The sequence below is a fragment of the Hemiscyllium ocellatum genome, chromosome 10 (assembly GCF_020745735.1).
Source record: "Hemiscyllium ocellatum isolate sHemOce1 chromosome 10, sHemOce1.pat.X.cur, whole genome shotgun sequence".
Lineage (NCBI taxonomy): Eukaryota > Metazoa > Chordata > Chondrichthyes > Orectolobiformes > Hemiscylliidae > Hemiscyllium > Hemiscyllium ocellatum.
Genome location: NC_083410.1, coordinates 45,660,840 through 45,688,473, shown reverse-complemented (window position 1 = coordinate 45,688,473; position 27,634 = coordinate 45,660,840). Strand labels below are relative to the sequence as shown.

Genomic DNA, 27,634 nt, shown 5'->3' with positions numbered 1-27,634 from the left:
TTTGTGTCTGCACTAAATGGAAAGACAAAAGAGAATAATATGATATGCATCGCTGGCTTAGTTGTCAAAGTGCAAAAAGGCAAGGCAAGCCAATGCAATGCAAGGATGCTGTGAGCACCTTCAGAATGATCGAGTGCTATGATAGCCAGCAAGGAGCCCAGAGATCCAGCCTGGTCCAGTCAACGAGCCTGGTGCATGTTCCTGAGCGCACAGTGTCTCTGCTGCAGCTTTACAATAATAGTTGCCGATATAGCCCGATGTGCAATAGTGAAGTGCAGAAGGTTCCTGTAAATGGACCAGAGATGTACCATTGTGGTCGTTAGAGGCTGGCATATGTTGGATGTCAATGTTTGTAGATGTGAGGTACGTGTGACCAGTGTCCATTGAGCATACCCCGAGATTGTGCTGCTCAGTTTGCAGCACAAAAGTCATTTGGAGAAAATGGAGAGCTGTATCCACCAAGTGCTTGCTCTCGATCACATGTCAAGTTTTCCTCCTTTTTAGATTGTATAGCCAGTGTGGTAAGATGGGAAGCTGAATATTAATGAAGTGAGTTGTGGCATTAAAAAGGCACTTAATAAACAACAATCTCCATCAATTGACATTTCACTGCTGCCTAGTGAGAACCTTGGCATGACACGTGCAAAGCATAAATGATTGTGTAATTGGAAATCATAGAATCTCTACAATGTGGAAGCAAACCATTCAGTTCACCAAGTCTACACAAACCCTCCAAAGAACATCCCACCCAGAACCACCGCATACTTCCCATGGCCAATCCACCCAATTTACATAACCCGACATTATGGGCAATTTAGCATGGCCAATCTACTTAGTCTGCACATCTTTGGACTGTGGGAGGAAACTGGAGCACTTGGAGGGTATTCAGGCAGATATGGAGGGGATTGTGCAAACTCCATGCGGACAGCCACCAGAGTACTGGAATCGAACCCAGAACCCTGGCGCTTTGAGGCAGCAGTATAAGCCACTGTGCCACCCAATTTGCTCTCACCATTGAAATAGGCATTGCCACACTTGTGCCCCACATCTTGCCTTAGCACACATTGCTTGGACCCCTATAAGATTGTACCTTTTGGTTTTGGTGACTGAATTGATTTGACAACTGATGGTGATTGGCAGCCACAAGGTTACAATCCCATCTGAACATTCCTGATCAGAGGAAATGGAACATATCACCAAAACTGACTCTAACTGACCATCTATCCTGCAAATATTCAATGTAATACATCTCCAAAAGCAAACCACAGAGGCTTTTAAGTGGCCTTATCTCTAAGTAACTAGTGGGTGAACAATGTGAAAAAGAAGTTGGAAGATTGAGAACTTTGGGAAAATGTTAGAAAAACGAGAGTAGCAATTTATTGTCACTTGTATTTTTACAAAACAAAAGTGGAAAGTGTTTAAGTTGTCAGACTCTAGCTCCATTTAATAACGGTCAAATGCAACAGCAGAGCATTTAGAAATACACATTAAAATCAAGCAGATTCAGCATTGGTTTCATAAATGGTAAATCATGCCTGACAAATTCATTACAGCATTTGAGGAGGTAACAAAGCAGGATAGATAAAGGGGAACCAGGAGGTGTGATGTACTTGAAATTGTTAAAGGTGTTTGAAAAGACACTGCACAGATCTTGAATGCCTTTATTGGAGAAAAGATATAATGCCTTTGAGCCAGTGCAGAGAAGTTTCACTAGGCTGATTCTGGATGTGGGGAGATTTTCTTTTGAGGACAGGTTGAATGGGTTGGGTCTGCACTCAGCGGAGTTTAAAAAAAATGAAAGGAGATCTTATGAAATCATATAAGACTCCTAGAGGACTTGACAGAGTAGATGTGGAGTAGTTATGGGTTGATCTTGGACTAGAGGGAGTAATCACAGAATGAGGGTCACCCATTTAAGACAAAGATTAGGAGATATTTTTCCTCCCAAGGGCCATCAATCTGTGGCATTCTTTACCATGGAAGGCACTGGAGACTGGGCTGTTCAATATTCTCAAGGCTGAGAGAAGTACATTTGTTATCAGTAAGAGAATCAGGGATTGTGGTAATAAGACAGGAAAGTAGGGTTATGGAATCTGAGAGTTGTCAGTTCAGCCATGATCGCAGTGAATGGTGGAGCGGACTCAATGGGCGTACTTTTGCTCACACGTCTTATGATTTAACATGACAGCACACTTTATTACAAATGCTTTCTCTAATCTGTGCATGATGAAGAAACAAGTTCAGTTCTGCCTCCCAGAAAATCCATATAAAAACTAAGGCTATGTTGAGACTTTATGTTCTGTGTCCAACCCTCCTCTGCGTGAAGTTGGTTCCTGATGAACAGTGTCAGCAAAATCTGCTCTGAATACACAGCACATGCATTTTATCTGAAATAATCAGCATTATTTACTATGGATATTTGCCTCAGTAAATAATAATTCAACATAAATGGATACCTAATTGTAAAATATTAGCATTTCTCCATACCATTTTCCTCAAATAAACGTCTAAAAATTTAAAACCAAAAGACATAAGCAAGCTGTGAACAACTCTTCCTGTGGTTAAAATAAATGTGCTGAAATAAATTTGAATTAACCACATCAACTGAATTTGGACTCAGAACCTGGATTCGTGGTGGCTGCACTATAGCTGGTCTTGAAAGCCTGTGGTCCTTCATTGGAAGCATTGCTATTTGGTCCACCACTGACAGTGCTTACTAGGGTCCTATTTTTATAAGTAATCCTAGGGTTTGGGCTCACAGAGTTATCGACATATCTCAGTGGCTGTCCAGAATTTCAATCATGAGGGTAAAAATCTCTTCTGTCCCCTTAACTTCCATCTCCATTAATATGCTATCAATAATACCATTGGAATAGGCTGAGGGATTCCATGCTATAAGCACAGAAATTGGAGTGCCTGAATAAAGTTCTGGATCAGAAATATTCTCAGGAACTCTCTTAATTGTTTGAACCAGGTGCGACTCTGGTGACAGAGAACATCCTGCTGTTGTACAACTTTCCACTTGGAAAACATGCACAGAGTATGCATGTAGATAGTTCAGAGAATAGCTGTAATGCAGCTTGGTAATGTGGCCAGCCTGAAACCATCCTAATAAATTTGATACTGAGTAATGTAACCATTACACTGTTCCCATACCAATAACAGGTTTTGAGATCTGATATTCAGCAGAAGAGGTGGATCCACTGGTCCTTGTTCTGGAAGTTCAAAAGAAGAGAAAATGGTACAAGATTATTTTGAAAGCAAAACAAAAGGCTGAATTTCATGATATGTTTGGCTATTCTTCTACATTCCTATATTCCAATCTTCTATAAAGAGAGCCAATACATGACCGGCTCTATAACTGGTGATTAAGCCGGTTGAGTAAATCATTGTCTCTCAAGTAATTGCTAATAAATGTTTTGCAGGTCCTCTTGATAGTATTAGCGTGACATCTGTGTCTTGGAAAGACTAGGTGTAGACTTATTTCATATCATTCAATGATATTGTGTATTAACAAACTCAAATACTTTCTCCACTGGTATATCCAGGAATCTAAAGAATGATCTTAGATGATAAAACAAAGTACTGTGGATGCAGAAACAAAAAGATCTGAAAAAGGGTCATAGTCTCAACATATTAATTCTGCTTTCTCTCCACAAATGCAGCCAGACCTGCTGAGTTTTCTCCAATAATTTCTGTTGCTATAATAATTGTTCCCTTTATTGTAGTTTGGAACACAGGTTCTGATGTAGGGCATTTTCCTGATATAGGGCTTATGCCCAAAACGTCGATTCTCCTGCTCCGCAGATGCTGCCTGACCTGCTGCACTTTCCCAGCACTACACTCTTGACTCTGATCTCCAGCATCTGCAGTTCTCAGTTTCTCCAAAGCAGACTCTGACCAAACTAAATCCACAAAACGAATGCGCAAGCAGATTTTACCGGGTAGTATTTCTCACAGTTGCAGGCCCTTCAGATATATAGCTGCATCTTTGGGTTTGGTGGTCTGTTCTAGATTTGCCAAAATATATGCACACGCATTAGCCACACAGTGTTCTTCTTCCTAAATCAGACTTGGCTTTGCTGTGCTGATAATAAATATTAGATTAAACACAGGTCCCTATAAGCAACGATTTCGCCTACACTTTCAGGAGGAGTAGCAAAGCCAATCAATTTGTAAAAACCTAAGTCACCTTTGTTCCTCGCATGAGCGGCTAATCCTGAAATATGGACCGAAATGAAATTGTTTATTGGTGTGATATCACCATTTCTAACCTTTCAAACAGTGACAACTGGATAGGTATCAGAATTTTTTAAAAAAAGACTATCATCAGACAGCAAAGACCAATTGTAGCAGATAGAATCTTGACTAACCAAAATTTGTTAACTCAATGTAGATCAGAGATTGGGTGTTTAATCTGCTTGGCCATTAGGGAAATGACCAGAACTGCCAAACAACTTGTCATTCTATAGTTATGAGTTTATTTAAAAAAAAATCATGGGGATAATATAACCACACTGGATTCATGTCCTCTCAATGTAATGCATGTCACATTACACAACTAAGACAAAGTTTGGTTATATGGCTCAATTACAGCGAATTTGTGCTGTCCTGGTCTACAAGGTGGTTGAATTGTTGCTCTGTCTGATCTGCCTTCCCGAAGGTATTATATTATATAACATCAAATCATTTGAACCCATATTTTACCTTCTACATTTAATTGCTTGACATTTATTTTCTCTGGCTGCATAATCTGATACACAGAATCTGCTGTGGAGAGAGAAGAAAAGAAACAAATATTATGTGAAATTGCGTGATGCTATCCTAGCAGGAATTTAAGCAGTAATACGGTTTTAAACACTTTTTTCCCCTTAATTAAAACAATGGAGAGAGTAAATTTGGACAAACACAATGCAGTTATGTGTTAATATTGCACAGCATGATTTCATGGAATGTATCACTGATTAATAATTTATACAATTAATTTTTTACAGGATTTGCATTGTCCCCAGTTTATTCCAACAATACTAATCATAATCATAACCTTTAGCTTTCTCTATGCAAAGAAATCATAATTAAATTTGGCAATCCAATGAATATTTGGTAAAGGGTTAATGTACGCCAGCCAGCAAAATATAGTTTTGAAGATGACATTCATTTCTAAAACAGTTAATATTACATATATGCAGATTACTTTGGTTGGGCCAGTAGGTGAATCACCTTGTGACAGGAGGGCATTCAAACCTGAGGAGGAGGCATAACTGTCCACCTTAATTCATACCTCCTATTGACCAAATGCATAGTAACATGTGGCAACAGACACAGAGAAGCTGACAGCTTCGACCGCGTCTCTGACTGAAGGGAGATGTGATATATAAAGGAGATGGTGGGTGGAAAAGAGGTGCAACTAAGGAGCAAAAATATTAATAATAACAAAGTGCATTCTGTCACAGGGATGAGATTATGAAATTCAAAATATATATCATAGCATTTGATCATTATTTCCAGATTTTATTGTGTTGAATAGTGGGCAACCTTGAGACATTTCATCACTCAATATTCTACTTATTGGGTTAATATAGAATACACCTCATTGTTCAAGTTCAAACTGCCAAGAAGGAATGCCAACATTTCTTAGCACTTCTGTGTTTATCATGCTAATCCTGGTTTTGGAATTCATCGACTCTGTGTTAATATTACAGATGATTTTGCTGGGATTGTGACAGGGGCTGCCGATTTAGCCCCTTGCTCACTGATAAATAAACATTGCACACATCTGACCTTTAGGTTAACAGGTTTTTATGCTTGCTCCACTCAACACTGTTACTGATTCAATTATCAGAAAGGTTCAAGTGCCTTCATGAATACTGAAAGATTCCACCGTATGTCTGCATAGGTGTTATGGAACAGAAAATTTGATGCAACTCTCATGAGAAATTCCATAATTGTAAATAATTTTACCACATGAGACAATCAAGTCACCTTGAGTGCAAACCATGGTCTGCTGAGAAATGTGTTATTTAAGCTTTACTGGTCTGTGTTAAATTCTGCAATTTGAAGGGCTGTTAAGTTTTTCAATTGAAATTTCATTTAAAATGCAGTACTTTTTATTTTATTGATGCTTTACTGCTCTCAAGGTACAAGCAAGAACATGGTGCAATAACACAAGCCCAGCTCAATCAGTGATCAGTAACTGCCATAATTTCAAGACATTCAATATACTTATAAAGTAGATGTTGCAATCTATAAATTGCCATCTATCCACTCAGTAATTATTACAGAGCTCTATTTCTACATATTGCAGTTTATGACATTTGTGCCAGAGTGATACTTGGTCAAATTTGAAAATGTTCTTTTAACAAGGGGATTTTGAGACATCTGTTCATTATTTGTATTAGACTTGGTAAAAAAAAAGAAAATAAATATGAAATGTTACCATTTACAGGGCTCTGAATTTTTTTTTAACTGACCTGGGTTTTCTATGGTGACTGGCGTTGTAAAAAATGAAGGATGTTACCACGTAGATGCAATGATATGGTCTATTAGTGTGTATGAGGTTTAGGAACCTAAAATATCATTGTATGTATGTCTCGCCTGTCTGACACATAGAAAATACGCTTCATAAAGGCTACATCAAGGGGGAAATAGCACAATGACCCTTCTTCTGCTAGCACATTTGAAATAAATACTACCCTGATATGAATGGTCTATTGCACAGCACTCTGTAATTTGTTTGCAGTTCCTATTTATCAATGATTGAATGACCAAAAAAAATGCTTTGAGAGGATAGTTTGCTCCTACATAGAATTAAATGGAGGATTCCCATTTATTTTTCTGACATTAACATAAACTTGCTTATTTATTAAATTCAATATTCTTTAATTAAATGTAGTTTTAATAGCAATATTTTATAAGAAGAAGAAATACCAATATTAATCATGCCAATTGTGATTAAAGCACACTTTTAAAAAAATTTGTTCTCAAACAAATGTAAAGAAGAAACCCATGATGAAATTTCACTTCTGTGAGTAAAATTTGTATGCCAATGTAATCATTGAACTTCTTGGGCCTTTTTCCTCCAAAGGCTCTTTATGTTTGTTCATTTATCACTTACTGATGTATTTGCTCAGATAAAGAAACTATCTAAATGCTTTCCATAAACTGAAAAAAAAGCTGCTATGGGCCATTTGACTTAAATGAACCTTTAAACAATCAATAAAGCAGAAAGGTTCAGATTTTGAGGACAGCTTGACTACCCCTTAGAATACACAGCAGAAAACTGGATACATTTCTAACCAAGAGCCTGAATATCAGTATGTCAATCAACAGTTTCATCTCTGACTACACTAACTGGGGAAATCTACCATTTCCCAGCTCCAGTTAATGGGGAATTCCAAAGGAGCCTCTAACTAGCTAGAATCTAAACACTCACCCACATTCTAGTTGCAGTGGGAGCATTTAACTCAAAGTTTATAGCACAGAGTCCCTCAAGAATAAAGCACTGCTTTGGCCAAAGCAAGCAATTACTTCACAAAGGATTCCTGAAAGTAGAGAATTGTAAGATTCTCAGATTCTACTTGTTACAAGCATAGCCCATTGACAACTGGAAATGAGGTAAGCTTCCCCACACTAATGTAAAGATAATGATGGTATAAAACTAAACAAATCCTGTCTAAGTGCAAAGCTAAACTCCATTGGGAAAGATAGGCACAGCATTAAGGACTGGAGATTTATAAATCCTCTTGGCCCATGCTCCGTGCTTCAGTGGTCTTTAGGGAAGGAACTGGGATGAGCCAAAATTATTCCCAAAGCATACTGGGAGTATACCACACTCACAGTTTAAAGAGAAAACTGATCAACTTGGTGACACAGAGTTAGCAGCTTGATTATGTAAATCCTTTTCAAACAATTTGATCAATTTTGACTGTTGGCATACCACTTTCAATTCTATTTGGGCTGCAAAACTCTTACTTATAAATTACTTAAAAGTAAAAGAGTACAATCTCTTTTGAGCATTCTAGGAAAACTGGTACATTGAAAATATTTATCATTCAAGAATCATTTCATGGGTAGTAATAATTTTATTGTGAATTAACATATCTTTGAATGAGAAATTGTATTGTAGATTTTTCCATGCAAAAATCATGCTCAAAGTAGAAGCTATTACAATTCAAGAAGTAAGAATTCAGGTATGAAATAGCATTACACGATGGTCATAAAGTATTAATGGAATTGTAAAAGCAAAAACCAACCATTTAGTTCAATTTAAAAAATCACTATACATCAAAAATGCTCCACTAGCTGCAAAATCAATGGAAAAGATAACATGGTGAATGCAGTTAACATTGAAAAAGTCCCCTTACTGAAATATCAAAAAAGAAATCAATAGGACTTGATTTATCATTCCCTAAAATAGTAGAACAGCAATAAAAAAAGTTACAAACATATTTTACTAAATACCTGTTTCATATTTTGTTATTTTTATGTAATCCCAGATGAATTAATTACTGCAAAGCTGAAAAATATTCAAGCCTTGCTAAAAAAAAATAGAAAGTGATGCTTTATTTCAGCACTTAATACTTAATTTCGAATTTCCAGGATTCTTCTTTTTACAGGTGAACTCATGACATGGCAGTAGTCTAATAACAGATATCTTTTTATTTCATTTATCATCTCTGTCTGAATTCAACATTCTCTTGTGCTTTGGTGGTATTTGAGGCTAAGGCAGGAAAAGCAATCCCAACCCACAATGGATGATTTTTTTATGCCCTCATCTCTTATTACCCATAGGAAGCACTTGACAGATTGACAAAGTTCAAGAAGTGATATTTGTTGTAAAGTTTCTGAGAAACAAGAAATTGAAAACAAATACATAAAGCAGAGCTTGTTGTAAAGTAATTAATATTACAACTGCATTGGAATTTGTAAAAACAAACAGGAGGTTGCTAAAGTTTATAGAATTCACTATTGTCTTTAACATCCAAATTCCAGTGTTAATGCTATAGGAAACCATTTTTTCTATTTACTAGCATATAAACTATAACTTTATTTTTTCTTGATAAATGTGGATTCTGAATGAATACAAAACAGGTTTGCCACAGCTTCCAATCAGATATATGACAGCAATGAAGACACCGCTGAGAATTTCAGAATAGAAACTGAAATCTGAATTCCCAGGTAACTAAAGGCAGCAGGGAAGCTTATTTGATTGTAAAGATGATTAGTTGTTTTGGATGTGTGTTTGATTAAAATGTCAGGCTTACAGATTGGTCTGAGTTTGTACAATGATGTTCAAAAACAAGTAGGGATTTTAATGTTGTGTAATTAAATTGGTAAGACAAGCAGGCATATTAAGTCAGAATGCATTAAACAAGAAAAAAGAAAACTTTCCTTCCTTCAGAAGCTCTGAAGTGTGGAGCTCAGAACAAAGGGCCATCATTTAAAATTAAAATTAGAGCTAGACCATTCAAGAATAACGTCAGCATAATTCCTTCACACAAACATAAGGGAAATCTGGAACTCTTGCCTACAAAAAGCTGTTGATATTTGATCAGTTGAAAAGTTGAAGACGAAGATTGATAGATTTTTGTTAGGAATAGGTGTTTTGGAACTACAGTGAATAAATGGGCAGAAATGTTTTCTTTACAGTGGAGATGGAGATGTTTCTGGGCGACAAATATGACCCTGGGTGGGCAGTCATTTATTGTTATTTTTACATGACCCCACCGCCCCCCCCCCCCCACCCCCCCTTTAACTGACAAGGAGACAGGAGACATAGGGATAATACATGGGTGTGCCAAAGTCTAATTAAAGGCCTTCCAGCTTGAAGGCAAGCAAGAAAGAAGACTCTTAAAAACTGAGGCGCACTCATTGCAACTTCTTAAAACCGAAATATAATGGCTGTTAGAACCAAGGCATCACCATGAGAGAAGCAGAAGCTCCTCTACAGAGCATTCTGCAGCTGATCCTGCACCCAGGCAGACAGAGAAGACAGAGAAGACCTTTAGGCCTGCCCTGTCCTCACTCCCAACTATTGATGACACTTTGCCTTCAGGCATCTAAATTAGCCCCTGCCACCTGTGGGAATTTGGAGGTTAAATTGAACTGATTACAAACCAGACTGCCTCCTTGAATTGAATGTAATTGTTTTTCACCGAGTCAACACTGTGTTTCACCATCCACCAATCCGACTCCCACAAAAATGGCTGGAAGTAGGATGGAGCATGCAAAGTGGTGTGTTGACCTATGAAGCTATATTTTGGTTCCCATGCCACAACTCCAATGCTGGCCTCAGGAAGAGCTACAAATCCTGTCCAAAATGCAGTTCAACCATGATCTAATTGAATGGCAGAACATACTACAATTATTCATCACAGTTTTTAACTAACAAGTGAAACATGAAAATGAGACATATTTTATAATGATTTGTTTAAACAGATTACATAGAACATAGAACACTACAGCGCAGAACAGGCCCTTCAGCCTGTACATAGGATTTGAAAAACATGTAACAAGTTATGCTATATACAAATTTTATCGCAAGATTATCATACATAAATATTAACTAGAATATGGAAAACAAGTACTTGCCCCATGAATGATAGCCACAAAGGATAGAGGGGTTATCAATCTAGACAATGATTTTAAATGTAATCTTCAAATAACTAATATTTTTGCTAATCCATTAGATTTGAGTCTCAATGACTTGGAAACAACTGAAACCATCTCAAACATGGAGAGAGTTAAAGAGCTAAGATTCAAAGTGGAATTCTAAAGGGAAGTTATACTGGACTCGAAACACTAACCCTGCTTCTCTCTTCACAGATGCTGCCAGACATGGTGAGTTATTCCAGCACTTTTCATTTTGTTTTCAGATTTCCAGGTTTTACAGTATTTTTGCTTTTATCCATTGCAAAAATAATCATAACTTATTAGAAAATTGCCCTGACCTTCTACACCAAAATTATTAACCAATCATTTCTATTTTAAGATGTTAAACAGTCTCTGGTGCATAATGAATGCTTTCTAATTGTTTTCTTGTAAGAAATGTTCTTTTAGGAATTGTTTTTTAAAAGTTCTCAATAATATATTTACATTTTTGGTGTAAAACATTAAAATAGATGTCTTTGGAAACGTCAGACCTGCTGTTTCGAAATACATAAATATATTTAGTGATCGATTCAGGCTATTCAAACAGATTCTGTGAATGATTCAAAAGGCTATATATAATTTTTTTAACTACTTCAAGTTTCACAACCTGTAAAGAAGTTCAGCTAGAAAATTTGAAACGTGGTGGCTACAAAATGTAAAATGCATTTGGATAAGTGCTTAAATAAGAAATGTTTGGAAAGATATAGGCCAAGTGCAGGCAAGTGGGATGATTTTAGTTTGGGATTTTTGGTGGCATGGACTGGTTGGACTGAGGGGTCTGTTTCTGTGCTATATGATTCTATGACTCCATGACAACTAAACTTACATCTACTGTGGTATCTTTGATTTGCCTCAGTAAATGCTATCTCTTCCCATGACATTTTTTTGTTGCAAGTTAGAACTTTCATAGAGGGTACTTTCTCTCTTTAACACCTGAGCATTAGGATTGAGTATAGAAAGAAAATGTGGTGTAGATATTTGCATGGTGGGAGCAGGACATGTCTTGTTTCCCTTCCCCAAAATGACTGGAAGGAAGATCTTGACATTCTGTTAGTGTTCTGTGGATCTTCCTGTCATGTTTTCTCTTCTGCACACTTCTTGGTGATGCTTAAAGCCCAAGTGACAAAGACAAAAATTTACCTCGTGGTTTCTTTTAGAAGAAAGACTGGGGACTATTAATTATATTTTCAAGCTATCATTTATTGACATTACCTTTTAAAATAATATATTTACATTAGTTGCATATCACTTTAAATTATGATCAATTCTACATAATTGAAAAAAAGCTGTTTACTTAACATGTTTTCTATGAAGATTTAAACATTTTGATGACTATATTCTTTACTAAATGAAAATCAATGGAAGCATAAATATCAACTTTCTTAACAGCAGTCCTTTCATGTAGAATTTAAAACAAAATGCGTGAAAGGAACTCAAAGCTTGTGCACGGTAAGGTAAAAAAATGTCAGTCTTCTCGGTTTCAATCACCATCATGATGCTCACGTACAGTTCCAGACCAGGTTGCTAGCTTTTGAAAGATTGCTTCCTGGCCATCTTCAATAAGATCCTCAAGATCGACTTAAGCTCCAATCAATCACTGAAGTTACACAGCTAATTGCCCCAGTAATTAGACCTCATTGTGATTACTCACAACTACTTCGTGATCTTTCAAATGCTGTTATAAGTAATTTATGGACCTCTGTCAGAACTGAATTGGTATGTTCCTTTTAAACTGGGTGTGAAATACTTGTACTTCTGTTGAATTGGAGGTCATCTGATTTAAATAGTATCTTATTTGATTCTGAACTATTGTATTTAAAAGTAGAATGACTTCTGTTGCACCCATTTAATTTCAGAAGGGGATTTGGTTTTGAAATTTGTAAATTCCCACATTATAATTCTGGAGGTATGGGTGATGATATTTGTAACTTGCAGCTTTCACAGATTACCAAGTTTTCATTTCTAAATGTACGATCCAAAGTTATGTTAATTATTATTATCCGAAACGATCCGAAATGCACAGTCAGCAGGTTTGTAGCTGAAAGAGGATACTTAATTACTTTAGGTAGAGAAAAAGGGTTGTGTCAAAAATATTAAATTCCTCTTCTTATTTATTTATTTTTAAAACTCTCATTGTTTATTGACTGATCTATTTGCTATATATTTGAAACACTGCCTACAATCTTAGTTTTCTTGATCTTTCCCCATTTATTTTGTGCAATTAATCATTAAATGTCATTTAATCTGCTGAAACTATTACCTACAAAATTATGGAAGCAGCTGTAATAATTTTAGTATTATTACAAGCCACATCTTCATGAATACAGACACTAGCATTTGTCACTTTGCCAGAAGGTAGAGGGAGCTGGAACACTGCAAGTGCAGTGCTATCGTATCTAGGTGCACATTGCCAAATTGCTCATTTCTAATTTTTAACAAAAATATTTGTGCTTCTATGATTAATAAAAGTGTTTTAGAATATAAACTATACTGGAAATTAACTCAGTATCTCAGCAGAACAAAAATGTATAACATAATTAACACACTTAGTTAAATGATAAAGCAGTAACCATTTTAGCAGAAAATTGCAATTAGTGGTATAAATACAGACAAAGCATAACACTTTGTCATTTCAAGTGATAATGAACTGATAATTATACTGAAGTATATTAACAAGTTTAAGTAAACCATTGTTTTTTAAAAAAAAATAAGCTAGCATTATCATCATTGACCGTTTAGAACCACATTATCCTCTCTTCAAAAATATTTGTGGAAAAAGTGGAGGTGAGTTGAAAAAGTGTCATGCTGACATGAAGGCACTAATTGACTATTTGTCACACTTAGCATTTCTTTGAAGATTCCTCCGATTCCAAAATGTCTTCAGGAATATTAGTGAAGTTTCAGAATAAAGCCTATTTCTGCTTGTTAAGGCCTTGTTAAATACCAATCATTAGAAATGAAGCAGCTGTGGAGGTTAACAGAAAAAATGAACATTTTGAGATTGAAAAGTCAGGCCTGGCATACATAAGCTTATTGAATAGAAGATTTTGAAGAATCACCATTTTGTGTCAGAAGTTTGCTGTTTGAGAGGAAGAGTACTTCAGTTAATGACAGATATCGAATGGTGTAACAGTCGGAGAACAGAATAGTCTGGGAATGCAACTCACAGCAAGTACTACCCCATACAGTGGGTCTGTTGCAATTGGGTCAGCTGTCTGGCCATGACGAACAGCATGCGTAGCCTTAGGCTCAGCAGGGAGGCTATCACTGAGATGTGTCATATGTTCTAATGAAACCTGCAGGGACAGACTGCCATCTGTATGCCAGTAACCAATTTCTATTGATCCTTGACCCTCCTGGTCAGGGCACACACTGCTACTGCAGTCTGAACCCAAATATAGGTCTAGATTATTTTTTGTGTCTTAACCTAATATCTTCCTCTATTTCACTGATCTTCTCTCTAATTATGTTCGCCAGTACTGTGATGCAACATAGTGAGATAGGTGCTTGGCAAGTGGAACACCTCATTGACCATTAGATTCACTTTGCTCTTTCAGGAAAGCAGGTGGAATCTAAGAGAACATAAGTATAATTATTGTTTGAGATCCTGTCATTACATGCTCTATTATGCATTTGATATCTGGAGTATGTGTATTTCAGAGAATGGAGTCATTGCACCACTGTTGAAAATTACCAGAGGGCAGGAATTATCCCCTTTATTTGTCACTGTGCTGATTCTGATCCAAATCTTCAGAATGGGATGATTTGAATATAATCAAACATTACTGAGAGGCATTTGCATTATTAACATCAAGGACTCACCCTTGAGATTAATTGGGATTTCAAAGTACAAACATTTGTTAGCAAGAGGAGGGAGACATTGGGCAGAATCTTCCTGGGCTCTGAACAATGTTGTCTTTTTTTAGATTAGATTATATTCCCCTCAGTGTGGAAACAGGCCCTTTGGCCCAACAAGTTTGCACCAACCCTTCAAAGAGTAACCCACCCAGACCTATTTCCCTCTGCCTGATGCACCTAACATTATGGACAATTTAGCACGGCCAATTCACCTGACCTGCACGTCTTTAGACTGTGGAAGGAAACCAGAGCACCTGGAGGAAACCCACGCAGACACGGGGAGAATGTAAACTCCACACAGATAGTCACCCGAGGCTGGAATCGAACCTGGGTCCCTGGCACTGTGAGGCAGCAGTACTCATCACTGAGTGACCATGCCACCCCAAGGTGGGAAATTGAGAGAATTGCATGAGATTTCGAGAGAGAACTTTCTTGCCATGAGACTGACTAGTCGCATTTTCCAACCAAGTCCTGGATATCAATGCCAGATCCTCACAAGTGAGTGACAAGAGGCATATAGATGAATGGGGGTGATTGCTCTTTATCATTCTCATTATGATCCACCCTTGCCTCTTTAACATGCAGGCTCCTGTTCTTCCCTCAACAGGATAGAAACTAGTCACCGGGAACTCCCAACATGAAATTCTGAGCAGATACCTGACGACCTCAGCTCACCATTTTCTCCTTAAGATCTCCATCTTGAACACCCAGCGCCAACATCTCAGGATAACCTGCAAGAGCAGCAGCCATTCAGACCCCACCTCCAAGGGTGGGGTCCAAGGATGTCGGCATTTACAACACACCAACCTCACTGTTCATTATTAAAAATCACACAACACCAGGTTATAGCCCAATAGCTTTAATTGGAAGCACTAGCTTTTGGAGCGCCGCTCCTTCATCAGATGGTTGTGGAGTAGCACTCTGAAAGCTAGTGCTTCCAATTAAACCTGCTACACTATAATCTGGTGTTGTGTGATTTTTAACTTTGTACACTCCAGTCCAACACCAACATCTCCAAATCATCACTGTTCATCACTACACATGTCCAATTCACATACAGCTTGCTTCTGCACATAAATGATACACTCCAGTTCATTTCATTGTTATGCTCTTGCAAGAACACTTCGTATGGAGGACAGGCACCAACTCATGGACTGGACTGGGATGCACCTCAGGGATCCTCCCTTGCTCTCTTCTCACTTACTCACTTTGCAGTATATCAATACTCACAACGTCTTTGCCTTACCTTGCCTTTCATTTCAGCACTTGCCCCCTCAGCTACTCTTCAAAGGTTCATAGGATCTATATATTGCCTTGCAGTTTAGAACAGATCCAAATTCAGGCAGCTTGTCATCTTGGTTCATCAGTCATCAGTAAAGGGAATGGATATATTGCTGTATGGCACAGTGCTACATCAATCTCCAAGCTGCACCATGAGCTTGTTGTCTACAATTGCAAGCTGACACACATGTCTGAAAGTCTAAGGGGAGCAGTCCTCATTCAAGTCAAGGGAGACAGCCATGAGTCAGAGGACCTTGACACGGCAAGTGAAGAGCAGCTTCTGCTATCAGTCTGTCAGGCTTGGGCATTATTAGTCAAACACTTGGGGTAGTTAGGATCAGGTTCCTCCTCTTGTAATGGGTGAGAAGCTGAGTGCCACCACATGTCTTGGCTCTTTCTGTCTTATTGTGGCTATTTGCTTCTGTTTTGAGAGGAAGGGAAGGATTGAATGAGATGAAAGTGGATTTCACAGATGTTAAGTGCGGGAAATAGTGAGATGCCCTGAGTGAGTGAATAGGAGCTGCAGAGGCGATGCAAAATGTACGGTTTGCAGTGGGTACGGGCAAGTGAGGGAAGATAATGGTAAAGCATGAGCGTTGGTGGGAAGGTGGTTCAGTACCAGAGACAGAGCAAGTATGAGGTAGCAAGGAGAAAATGGTGGCGCTGACCCTGGTAAAGTGGAGAAGGTGATTGAATTTCCTGTAGCATTGCTGCATGTTCTTCTAAAGGGTTGAGCGTATACTGACATGGACGGCAACCTCAGGCCAGTCCGGCACGGTCTGGTGTTGTGGCTTCCTCTGCCAGTCCTGGGGGAGGAGCACAGTCCCGCTCTGCATCATCCCAACCACCAGGACCTCCAGGTCCCTCTCCATAAAATAATGTGCTGATTTCACATTATCTTCCATGACTGGTGGAAATGTCACAAACTGTGCAGGAAAGCTGAGTCAGCACAGGACCAGATACAATAGCCTCACCAAAGGAACATTTTATTCTAGCAAAAGTTCAAAGATAGACCATTTTGGTGTGTGGTGGCATATAAATATGCATCATGAGGATCGAAATGAACAGACATATTCTTCTTGGGTGAACTAATAGACCTGTAATATTAGTTCTGGTAAGCAGATATTAAGGTAACTGATAGAAAAAACTCATGTTAAATTGGATTCAGGGTGGATATATTGGATCTTTTGGATGCTAAGCCATGTTTATGAATGTGGTCCTCAGACTTCCTTCCTTCACGCTTTGGAGCATGGGAAACTCAAACATCAGTGTAAGAGGCCCGATATATACTTTGCTACATAGAAAAGAGATTACAGAGACTTTATACTACCTTTCTAATTATTATGACCTTTGATAGAGCAGACCTACCAAAATAGCTCTCAATGTCTTTGAATTAGCAGACACCAAAGACACTTCAGTCCTAGCATTACAAAAGGGTGGGCCAGTCCCTCCATTTCTTTCAAAGCAGAAACTGGCTACTGTGGGAAAAGAAGTGGCCAGAGGAGGCAGTGGTCAGTCACCGGTGGGCATTCTCAACAGTGGCTTGCTTTTTCAGAGTATTGACAGAGAATGAGCCAGGACACAGGTCATTCATTTACTCTCATCCGAAACCTTGGACCTTACAATGCTTTTAGTTAAGCAGCCGCACTTTCTCAGAATATTGCTGCAAGGCATGATGGCTCAGTGGTTAGCATTGCTGCCTCACAGGGACCCAGGTTCAATTCCAGCATTGGGCAACTGTCTGAGTGGAGTTTGCACATTCTCCCCGTGTCAGCATAGGTTTCCTCTGGGTCCTCTAGTTTCCTCCCACAATCCAAAAATGTGCAGGTTAGATTTATTGGCCGTGCTAAATTGCCCATAGTGTTCAGAGATAGGTCGGCTAGCTGCATTAGTCAGGGGTAGAGATAGAGTAATGGGTTTAGGAGGGAGATTCTTCGGAGGGTTGGTGTGGACCTGTTGGAATGAAGGGCCTGTTTCCACCCTGTAGAGATTCTAAATTCTTAAAAAAAGCTGTTTCATTTAAGATGAGCCAATCCTTTCTTGTAGAAGATAAGGAATAAATTAAGTTGTCTAATTATTGTGTAGAAACTGCTAAGGAGAGTCAACAACGTCAATTACAGTCCCAGTTAGATGATGTTCCTTCCAGAAATCTTGTCTCTTGTTAGCAAGCAAGAACAGAATCTTGTACTCATTCAACCACTAATGAAAGCACAGGGAGTACCAATGAGGTTAGGGGATTGCAGAATTTATGATAGTATGACTTATGGAGATGTACAGCCATGTAATAAAAAGGTTTCAGATCTTCACAACAAATTTAAGGACACTGGAGCTTCAGTCAAAGTGTATAGTACTACACAGGCAGTAACTAATTGTGTACAACAGATCTTTGAAATCTTGTAGTGAAAAGATCGACACAAGCTGGACATGTTCAGAGAAGAACTTCAATCATTACCAAAGGCCCACCAAGAAGTAAATTACTTCAAGTAGCTAGTACGAAGACATCCAGACAGAAAGATTAAGACAGTAAGTCCAAAGTGGATCATTTTCATGTTCAATGGCCAGCAACTGGTGATCTGTATCATTAGCATCTGAAAGCAGCACCATCAACAAGCTGTAAAAACACTAGTGAGTCTTTTCAGTCCATTCAGCAGCTGTCAGAAGCTGTTTTCAATGTGTTTGTGGGTCAAAGAAAATACTTGACTGAAGAGCACAAATGCCCTATGTTTCTCTAAGAGAACTGATGTCTAGTTCCTCCTTAAACAAGTTGGACAACTCAGTCCAAAATGTTATGAATGGATTTGACCAGATGTCCCACACATCAAACCAGTCCAATTACTACAAACATGACCTTGTACCAATACAAAATAGTCCCAACTTTCTTAGGAAACAATAGCTTTGACACAAAACAATACTATCTCTCATCCTATTTAGCCTCTTAAATTTTCAATGCTTCCCAAGTCTCTTATATATTTGCAGAGCCAATCCTTCTGTCTATCTCTGTGGGACTATGAAACTGCTTTTTCTCTTCCTCACTGTCTCTGAATGGTCAGCTGATCTCTGCCTCTTGCTATGCTGATCTCCTCAGGAGGCATCCAGAAGATTTAACAAGAAAGTAGTCTGCAGATGAATATTGTTTTATACCTTTTTGGATGGTTTTCCAGAAATTTCTAAAGTTTGGCCAATCAGGGAGACATGCTTAATAGTTTGAGACATTATCAATCATCGAGATGGTCAGCTATTCTTTATTTCTTTGTGTAGCAGGCTGCGGTGCCTTTCTGTCTGCGCCCTCATTTGTTGGTGGATAAGTTGTTCAGGATGTCTATCTAATATAACTTTTGCCTTTTTGCATTATTCTAATGTCATTAGCACCTGACTGCTGTGTTTGCATTGTGTCTGGTGTGTGGGTTTTTGTGATTTCAAAGTTTCGCTTGCCCAATGTACCCAGCATCCCTTGCTGTTTGGCCAAGTTAGCTATCTATCTGTGTTTTAGCTGCCAGGAGGCTGCTACAGAACTGAGGTTACTTTTGGAGTTTAGTTCTTCAAGCTCAAGTGACATGGCAGGAGGTAGGAGTGAATTCAAACTTTTACGTATGCATGATTTAATGTTGAAGATATAATGAGATACTGTAAACTCCCAAACTATAGCATAAATGCTGACTCTTCACACCTCACTTCAGCTATGATGAAAAGTCATTTAGACTCGAAATGTTAGCTTGCTCTCTCTTCAGCATTTGTTGTTTGCAATACTATAAAAGTATGTGGGGGGAGGTGTAGAGCAAAGGAAATTGCACCTTATTCTGGATATAATTGCTAAGTTTAGGCAAAAGAGGCTATATCATAGTGACATCAAATGACGTGGAACTGGAGCCCAATTTTAGCAGGTTCAATAAAATCTGTGACTGTTTATTCAAAAGTGCTTCACTACAGAAGACTTGAAGGTGGCAGAGGTTGAATAGTTTCTTGCTGGCTCTTAAGTTAGCTTATAGAACCAACAGGAAATTATTTAACCACCACTGCCTACAAGCCAAAACCAAAGCCACCCCAAACAGTGTCATTGAGCTGCAGTATGCAGATAGTGCTATGCATGGACAATCTCCAAGGATGTACTCTAGGTCATTGTCAGCACCCTTATGGAGAGCATAGGTCCCATCCTGAACTTCCACAAGACGAAGGTTCTCTACCAACCTGACCGGGCATTGTGGAGCAAACCCTCGATCATCAATGTTCACGAGGAGGCCTTAGAGAAGGTTGACCACTTCCAATACGTTAGGAGTGTCCTATCAACCAAAGCAGCTGTTGATGAAGAGATCCAGTACTGCCTCCAGAGTGCTAGTGCAGCCTTCGGCTGCCTGAGTAAAGGATGCTCAAGGACAACAACATCCGACACCGAAACATAATGTGTCCAGCTCTCCTATATGGCTATGGGACATGGAATATATATAGCAGACACCTCAAAGTGCCTGCTCAAGATTCTGAAAATCTGCTAGGAATGAAGAGACACCAACACCAGCATCCTCAACCAGACCAATATCTCCAGCATCAACACACTGACCACCCTTGATCAGCCATGATGGGCTGGGCACCATCTGCATAATCAAAGCATAACTCCCCAAGCTGTTCTATTCCCAGCTCTAAAATGGCAGGCAAGCTCCAGGTGGACAGAGGAAGCACTTCAGTGAACCTCTAAAGGCCTTACTGGTAAAATGCGGTGTCCCACAGATACCTGGGAATCACTGATCCAAGACCATCCAAAGTGGAGGAAGATCATCCAGGAAAGTGTCAAGCACCTTGAGACTTGTCATCAGGAAAAAGTGGAATCCAGGTGAAAACAGCAAAAGGAGCATGTTGCTACACCGATGCCCCACCCACACCTTCCTGAGACCACCTTCTGCCCAAGTGTAACAGAGCCTGCGTAAGCTGCATCAGACTGTACAGCCACCTATGCAATCATCCTAAGAGTGGAAGAGAGTCATCCTCATTTGTGAGGGATGGCCAATGAATGAATGATTGACACAAGACTTAATAAAGTATTTTGAATAGTGATAGAAAAAGATGGAAATCTGAAGGAAATAAATTCCACTCCAAATGACAGCTTCCTCCAAAATCTCACCAATTCTGGACTAAATGGTGCCAATGACTCTCCTGATGTTTATAGGATAAGGACTATACATACTTTATTTGGAAGTACAAATTGGAAAATGGAAGTTTAGATTATTAGTCCGTTTTATCCACAACTCAAGCAAACTAAGTGCTGAGGATTTGGGTTGGTTTACATTAACAGTTTATCAGAGAACTGAGAGGGAAGAAAGCAGCTGGGACTCCAAACTTCAAGCCTGCCAGCAAATGAATGTGTTCCCTTTCTCACATTTTAATTGGAAAAGAAATAGCACTCAAACACATTGAAAAAGTTTTTTTTTATTTCAAGCCACTGCATAGATCCATCTGACCAGCTACCAAGTTGAGTATTACCATAGTCAACATTGATATCATTGCCAACAAACAAAATAAATACTATGAGAAAACATTCTTATTTTGCCTTTTGGATTGGAACCTGATCCACAAATTTTGTCCCTATTTTCCTACATTTTGCACCCACACCAATTGTTAAAAAAAGTTTCCCATTTGCCTTGTCCAGCCTATGTGTGAATGAATATGTGTGTGCTTGGACTGTGCAAGGAGAGAGCGGTGTATAGTCTTGGTGTAGAAATGAAGAATTGACAACTAATTTTGCCCAATATTAGAAGATAGGTTTATTATTGTAAATATGTTTTTGCTTTCTGGATCATTTTTAAAAACTGGTATGAGTTTCTTCTTTCTTGAATCATGGTCAGATGTCAGGTATTGGCCATCGGAGAATAGAATCAGAGAATCCCTATTGTGGAAGTAGGCCATTTAGCCCATTGAGTCCACATCAACCCGTTGAAGAACTTCCCACCCCATCCTTGTAACGCTGCATTTCCCATGGCTAATCCACCTAGCCTGAACACTATGGGCAATTTGGCACGGCCAGACCATCTTATCTGCACATCTTTGGATTGTGGGAGGAAACCACACCGATACAGAGAGAATGTGCAAACTCACACAGCCATTGCTCAAGGCGGGAATCAAAATCAGGTCCCTGATGCTGTAAGGCATCAGTGTTAATCGCTGAGCCATCATGCCACCCAATATAGTGATCATATTCCACATTTGTGACAATTGCAGAATAGTGGGGCTTGACTTCCAACGGATTATACCCGCCAGAGTGTGATAAGACGTAATAGTTGTTTACTTTGCCTAATTTCTATTGGCCTATGCAAATCTTTCTTCCAATATCCACAATTATTTCTTCATTTTTAATTATGTTTGGCTTGATCATGTCTGTTATTTGTTCCTTGAGCCACCTCATTGTTCTGTGGTATTCGTTCTTGAATGCCTCACTTGATTATAGTCTATCATTTCTGTCTGACAGGACAGTGTTATTTTTAATGTGTCTTTTACTATTACTTTTACTATTTACTATTATAATAATCAAATCAAGTCACTCTATAAAGTAGTTTATATTTGTTTTAAATCACACACATACTTCAATTTTTCTAGCAGCTTTCTTTTTAACTCCTCCAGTTATATTCTGTTACATATTGCAAAGTTTTCTTCTATTTGAATTATATTTGGGGGCAATTCTACCACATGATTAAGGTCAATTTTAACACCTAGCACATGCCACATTTAAGGTTGACATCTAAAGGACTTCGGTCTTTTTGAGGACTGGAACTCAAACATTGACAAGCGACACAGTTCAGACTAGCACAGTGGCAGAGTGCAACAGTTGGGGAGGCTAGGAAATATGGTTCATACACAAAGTGGGCCTTGGTTTTTGAGTCATGGAGATGTACAGCATGGAAACAGATTATTCCGTCCAACTCGTTCGTGCCGACTAGATATCCGAAATTAATCTAGTCCCATTTGCCAGTACTTGGTCCAAATCCCTCTGAATCCTTCCTATTCATATTACCATTCAGATGCCTTTCAAATATTGCAATTGTATCAGTCTCCACCACTTACTCTAGCAGTTCATTCCATGCAAACACCACCCACCACATGAAATCTTTACCCTTTAGGTTCCTTTTAAATCTTTTTGCCTCTCACCTTAAACCTATGCACTCTAGCTTTGGACTTTCCTACCCTGCAAAAGGTCATTGACTATTCACCCGATCCATGCCCCTCATGATTTCATAAATTTCTATAAGGTCACCTCTCAGCGTTTGATGCTCCATGGAAAATAGTCCCAGCCTATTCAGCACTTCCCTATAGCTCAAACCCTAAACTCTGGCAACATCCTGGTAAATCTTTTCGGTATCTTTGCAAATTTCACGACGTCTTTCCTATAGCAAGGATACTAGAATTGGATGCAGCATTCCAAACGTGGTTTAACCAATGCCTTTTATACAGCCACAACATGACCTCCCAATTCCTATACTCAATGCCCTGACCAATGAAGACCAGTATACCAAATGCCTTTTTCACTACCCTGTCTATCTGCAACTCCACTTTCAAGGAACAATGAACCTGCACTCCAAGGTCTCTTTGTTCAGCAACACTTGCCAGAACCTTTCCATTAAGTGTATAAGTCCTGCCCTGATTTGCCCTATTACATTGTAGCACCTCACATTTATCTAGATTAAACTCCATCAGCCAGTCCTCAGCCCATTGGTCCATCTGATCAAGGTCTCGTTGTATGCTGAAGTAGCCTTCTTTGCTGTCCCATAAATTAAAAGTGTTATGATTCAGCCTCTCGAGCTTGTGCTGCCTTTGATAAGATAATGGCTGATTTGATTGTCATCCCAACTCCACTTTCCTGTGTACTCCATTTAAATCCCTTGTTAGTCAATCTACCTAACAGATTTAAAACTATTCAAAGACCCTGCCTCCACCAATTTTTGGGATTAATAGTTGACATTAATAGGACAGGATGCCGTGGGTCAAGAGCAGAATTGCAATATGTGGGTAGGAATAATGTTTGTGGGGTTGTGACTAAAATTACCTTATTTTGACTAACCATCAACTTTAGGGATTGTCAGCCAATTTGAGGCAGACAGAAACAAATGAAGAATTTGCTGCATGTACTTCACTCGTTTGTACCTGAAAATTGTAACTTATGTGCCTATTATAAATACCTTGCAGCCTGAAACTATAGACACACCCATTATACATCTAAAGGCCCTACTAGGGATGATAGTGACTGGAGGCGAAGCGCAGAATTGGACAGCATTCTTAGTCTGCAGCCACCCTGTTCAATCCAGTGAGCTTGATCCAAATCAACATGACCACAGTTAAATTAACAAATTTTTCAACAGTTCTTTTGGTTAAGTGGTTCATTGCTTTCTTTATAAATAAAGAAGGATCACTAATATAGTCATAATGCGCTACTGATACTCATTAAAATATATTAAATTATGTCAGGCCTTTCACACAATAAAGCATCACCAAGTAATTTACAGGATGATTGTCGAACATAGAATGAGAAAAAGAACAAACAAAGAGAATTTGACAGAGAGAACTGTCAAAGGCCTAAGCTTTGAAGTGTTTTTGAAGTTACGGAGTGTTTTGAAAATACTTCACAAGTGCAGTAGCATGGTGGCAAAAGGTCTTCCACCAGCAATGAAATAGAGGAAAGGTTATATAGTATACTGAAAATTGAAGAACAGAGGCTATGGGCTGAAAAATGTTACAAGGTAGGATGGAGTGAAGCTATGTAGGGATTTGAAAATGAGGAGATAGTTAAAATTAAAATGTTGTGAGAAAATTAAATCAGCACAAGTTCAAAAAAATAGAGTTAATGAACTTATAACCTTGTGCAGGGCCAAAAATGTGGATAAAATAGAATTTGTGGCATTTAGAGGTAAAGAGCCCCACAAGAATGTCTGAGAGAAATTGGGATATACTAGTGTGGGAACAAACAGCAACAATTTCTGTCATTGGTGGAGGGACTAATTAAAGTTGGTTGACAAAAGAAACAACAGAAAATGTTTTTTTTTTGCAGTGAGTAGTTAGTATCTGGAATGCAGATTGCCTGAGAGTGTGGGGGAGCCAGATTTGTTTGAAACTTTCAAAAGAGAATTGAATAATTATCTGAAGAGAAATATTTTTGCAGGGATACAGGCAAAATATGGGGGAAATGAGATAGGATGAGTTGCTCTTGCAGAGATATGGCAGGGACACAATGGTTCAAATAGTTTCCAGCTGTGTTGTAACCATTCTATGATTCTATCTCCCGATTCCTGCTCGAATGTATATGCACAGCTATGTTGACCCAGAATGGAATTGGATTCAGCTATAATGTCCCTATGGTAAAATAGCTTGCCAACATTCAACATCTGGCTTGACCTGTGAAAAATGATTACTTGGATGAGCTATCAAAACCTGCGCAATCATATTTCAACAAAAGTCATTGTATTCACAGTAATTTAACAGAGGTGTTAACACATGCTGATATCACAGTCATTTCTAAGCTAATAAATCTTATAATTATAAAACCAATCCTGTTTAAATATAACCAGAGGATGAAATATTTTGAATTCACAGTGTCCATTAACAACTGTCTTCTTTCAATTGATGCAAAGTTATTAAATTGTTGCGCTAGTTTTAAAGAATTCTGTTATATCTGTTCTTTTTGTATTATTTTGAAATTGCTGGGCAGACAAGATTTCATCTGTGAAGGGGAATCTGGAGCCTATTTTAAAAATGGTAAAGTTCAGTAGTTTAATCATAAATATAATTCTTTGTCATGGGTGTTGAACTATTGTTACTGTGAAGAAAAGAAATCCATTTTGTGACATTGCTAGGTATGAGCAGTGAGTGGGCCACAACATCAGTCCTTTGACCATTTCGGGAAAGATCCAGAGATTAGTTTTCACATTTTTGCCTGATTGCAGTTCTGCAAATCCAACTGAGACATTACCTTTGAGCAATTGCTGATGACTGCTAATCCTGTATCAGTTTAGATTCTGGTCTTGTCAGAAAATACCAAGGACTTGTATCACATTCTATTTTGTACAATTTTCAGAATCGGGACACTAAACACATTTATCATTACATTATTGAAGAATTTTGGGAAAAAAAAGACATCCAAAGGTAAAAAGTCAAGCCAAGTCACATGAATTTACATGGGAAAAGTCAAGAATTGCAAATAATTTTGTACTCTGCAGGGAGGGGAAATCAGAATGAAGACTTCACAGCAGAAACCCAATTAACCGCCATATTGGCGGTGATCAGCCTCTCAGTTGTTGCTGCTCATAAGATCAGCTGATCAATTAGTTGATATGCATCCACAAAGCTTTCCTGCACCTTTGTCCATAACTCAAGGTGCCAGATCTGAGACAACCAGCCAAAAATACTCCCTGTTGGCTGTCACTGCTCTCTAATTACAGAGGTCAGTGCTATAAACAGCATGAGCTCATCTCCAGCAATCCTTTTGGCAGCTTCTGCTGAAATGTGAGGAGTAAAACTATATTTTTAAAATCAATTTCAGCAACAATACATTAAAACATGTTATTTGGTTATGCTGTTACAGCAATCTTTGAGAAACGCATTCATGCAACAGTGAGTGAAGCAACCACTGAGTCCAATTTCAGACAGTAGAGTAAAATTGACCTTAAAGGCGCCATCTTTGCAGCACCAATTTCAAGAAAGACTAAAATGGGACCTGTGCAGGTGAGCAAGTTCTGCAATTAACACTGACATAGAGGTGGCAGCCCCTCAGACACTTGTTCATGGGTAAGAACCCATGCCCTGAGTCTTTTAATATTAACAACTGTTGTGCTGCAGCTACCACAATTCTGACTGACAAGGGAGCTATCTCAATGTTAGTAACGTTTGTAAGCAAAACTGAAGAATTTACAGGTCACCAATCAACTTATTTGGCCACATTATGACACATCTTCTGTGGCCATTGATTCCTGAGAGGGGAATTAAACCTGGAATTTCTGTCCCAGAGGTGGAAGTACTGCAGCTCCACCACAAAGCCTCCTACTTTCATTTGTGAATGGTGAGCCAAAAACAATAAAAAATCTTGCATTTATGTAGCGCACTTCATATCCTGCATGATCGTACTTTACTGTTAATATAATCACTATTATAATGTAGAAGTGGAGGCTACAAATTGTCAATTGATAGTGAGTAGACCATTTTTATGTGGTATGACTGTTGGCCAATACACCAGGGAGAATTCCTCTGTAAAATAATTCCAAGGAAGCTTTATGTCCACGTGAGAGGGCAGAAAGTGGCTAGTTTAAACTCTCATTCCGGGTAAAAAATGAGGTCTGCAGATGCTGGAGATCACAGCTGAAAATGTGTTGCTGGTTAAAGCACAGCAGGTTAGGCAGCATCCAAGGATGTTCCTGATGAAGGGCTTATGCCCGAAATGTCGAATTTCCTATTCCTTGGATGCTGCCTAACCTGCTGTGCTTTAACCAGCAACACATTTTCAGCTAAACTCTCATTCCCCCAACACCACAACACTTTTGGTACTGCAATAGAGCTTTGTTCATATTTTTTTTCTCAGGTTCCTTGTGTAGAACTTGAACACACAATCTTCTGACTTAGAGGCAAAAACGCTCCCACTTACTAACCAGACGGAAACGTAAACATAAGTTGCTGGAAAAGCTTAGCAGGTCTGGCAGCATCTGTGAAGAGAAATCAAAATTGACATTTTTGGTCTGATTACCCTTCCTCAGAACTGGAACAAAAAGGTATTCTGGGGAAGGGTCACTGGACTTGAAACGTTAACTTTGATTTCCCTGCACAGATGCTGCCAGACCTGCTGAGCTTTCTCAGCAACTCCTGTTTTGGTTCCAATTTTTAGCAC

The 27,634-nt window shown here is 38.7% G+C and overlaps 1 protein-coding gene across 1 annotated transcript in view; it reads right to left on the bottom strand.

The window, feature by feature from the left end:
* Positions 1-27,634, bottom strand: part of ush2a (Usher syndrome 2A (autosomal recessive, mild)) — a 985,309-nt gene that overhangs the window by 366,175 nt on the left and 591,500 nt on the right. The window contains 5 exon segments of the mRNA XM_060830996.1: positions 2,600-2,672; positions 2,674-2,779; positions 2,782-3,069; positions 3,072-3,215; positions 4,708-4,770. Coding sequence (XP_060686979.1) covers positions 2,600-2,672; positions 2,674-2,779; positions 2,782-3,069; positions 3,072-3,215; positions 4,708-4,770 — 674 coding nt within the window.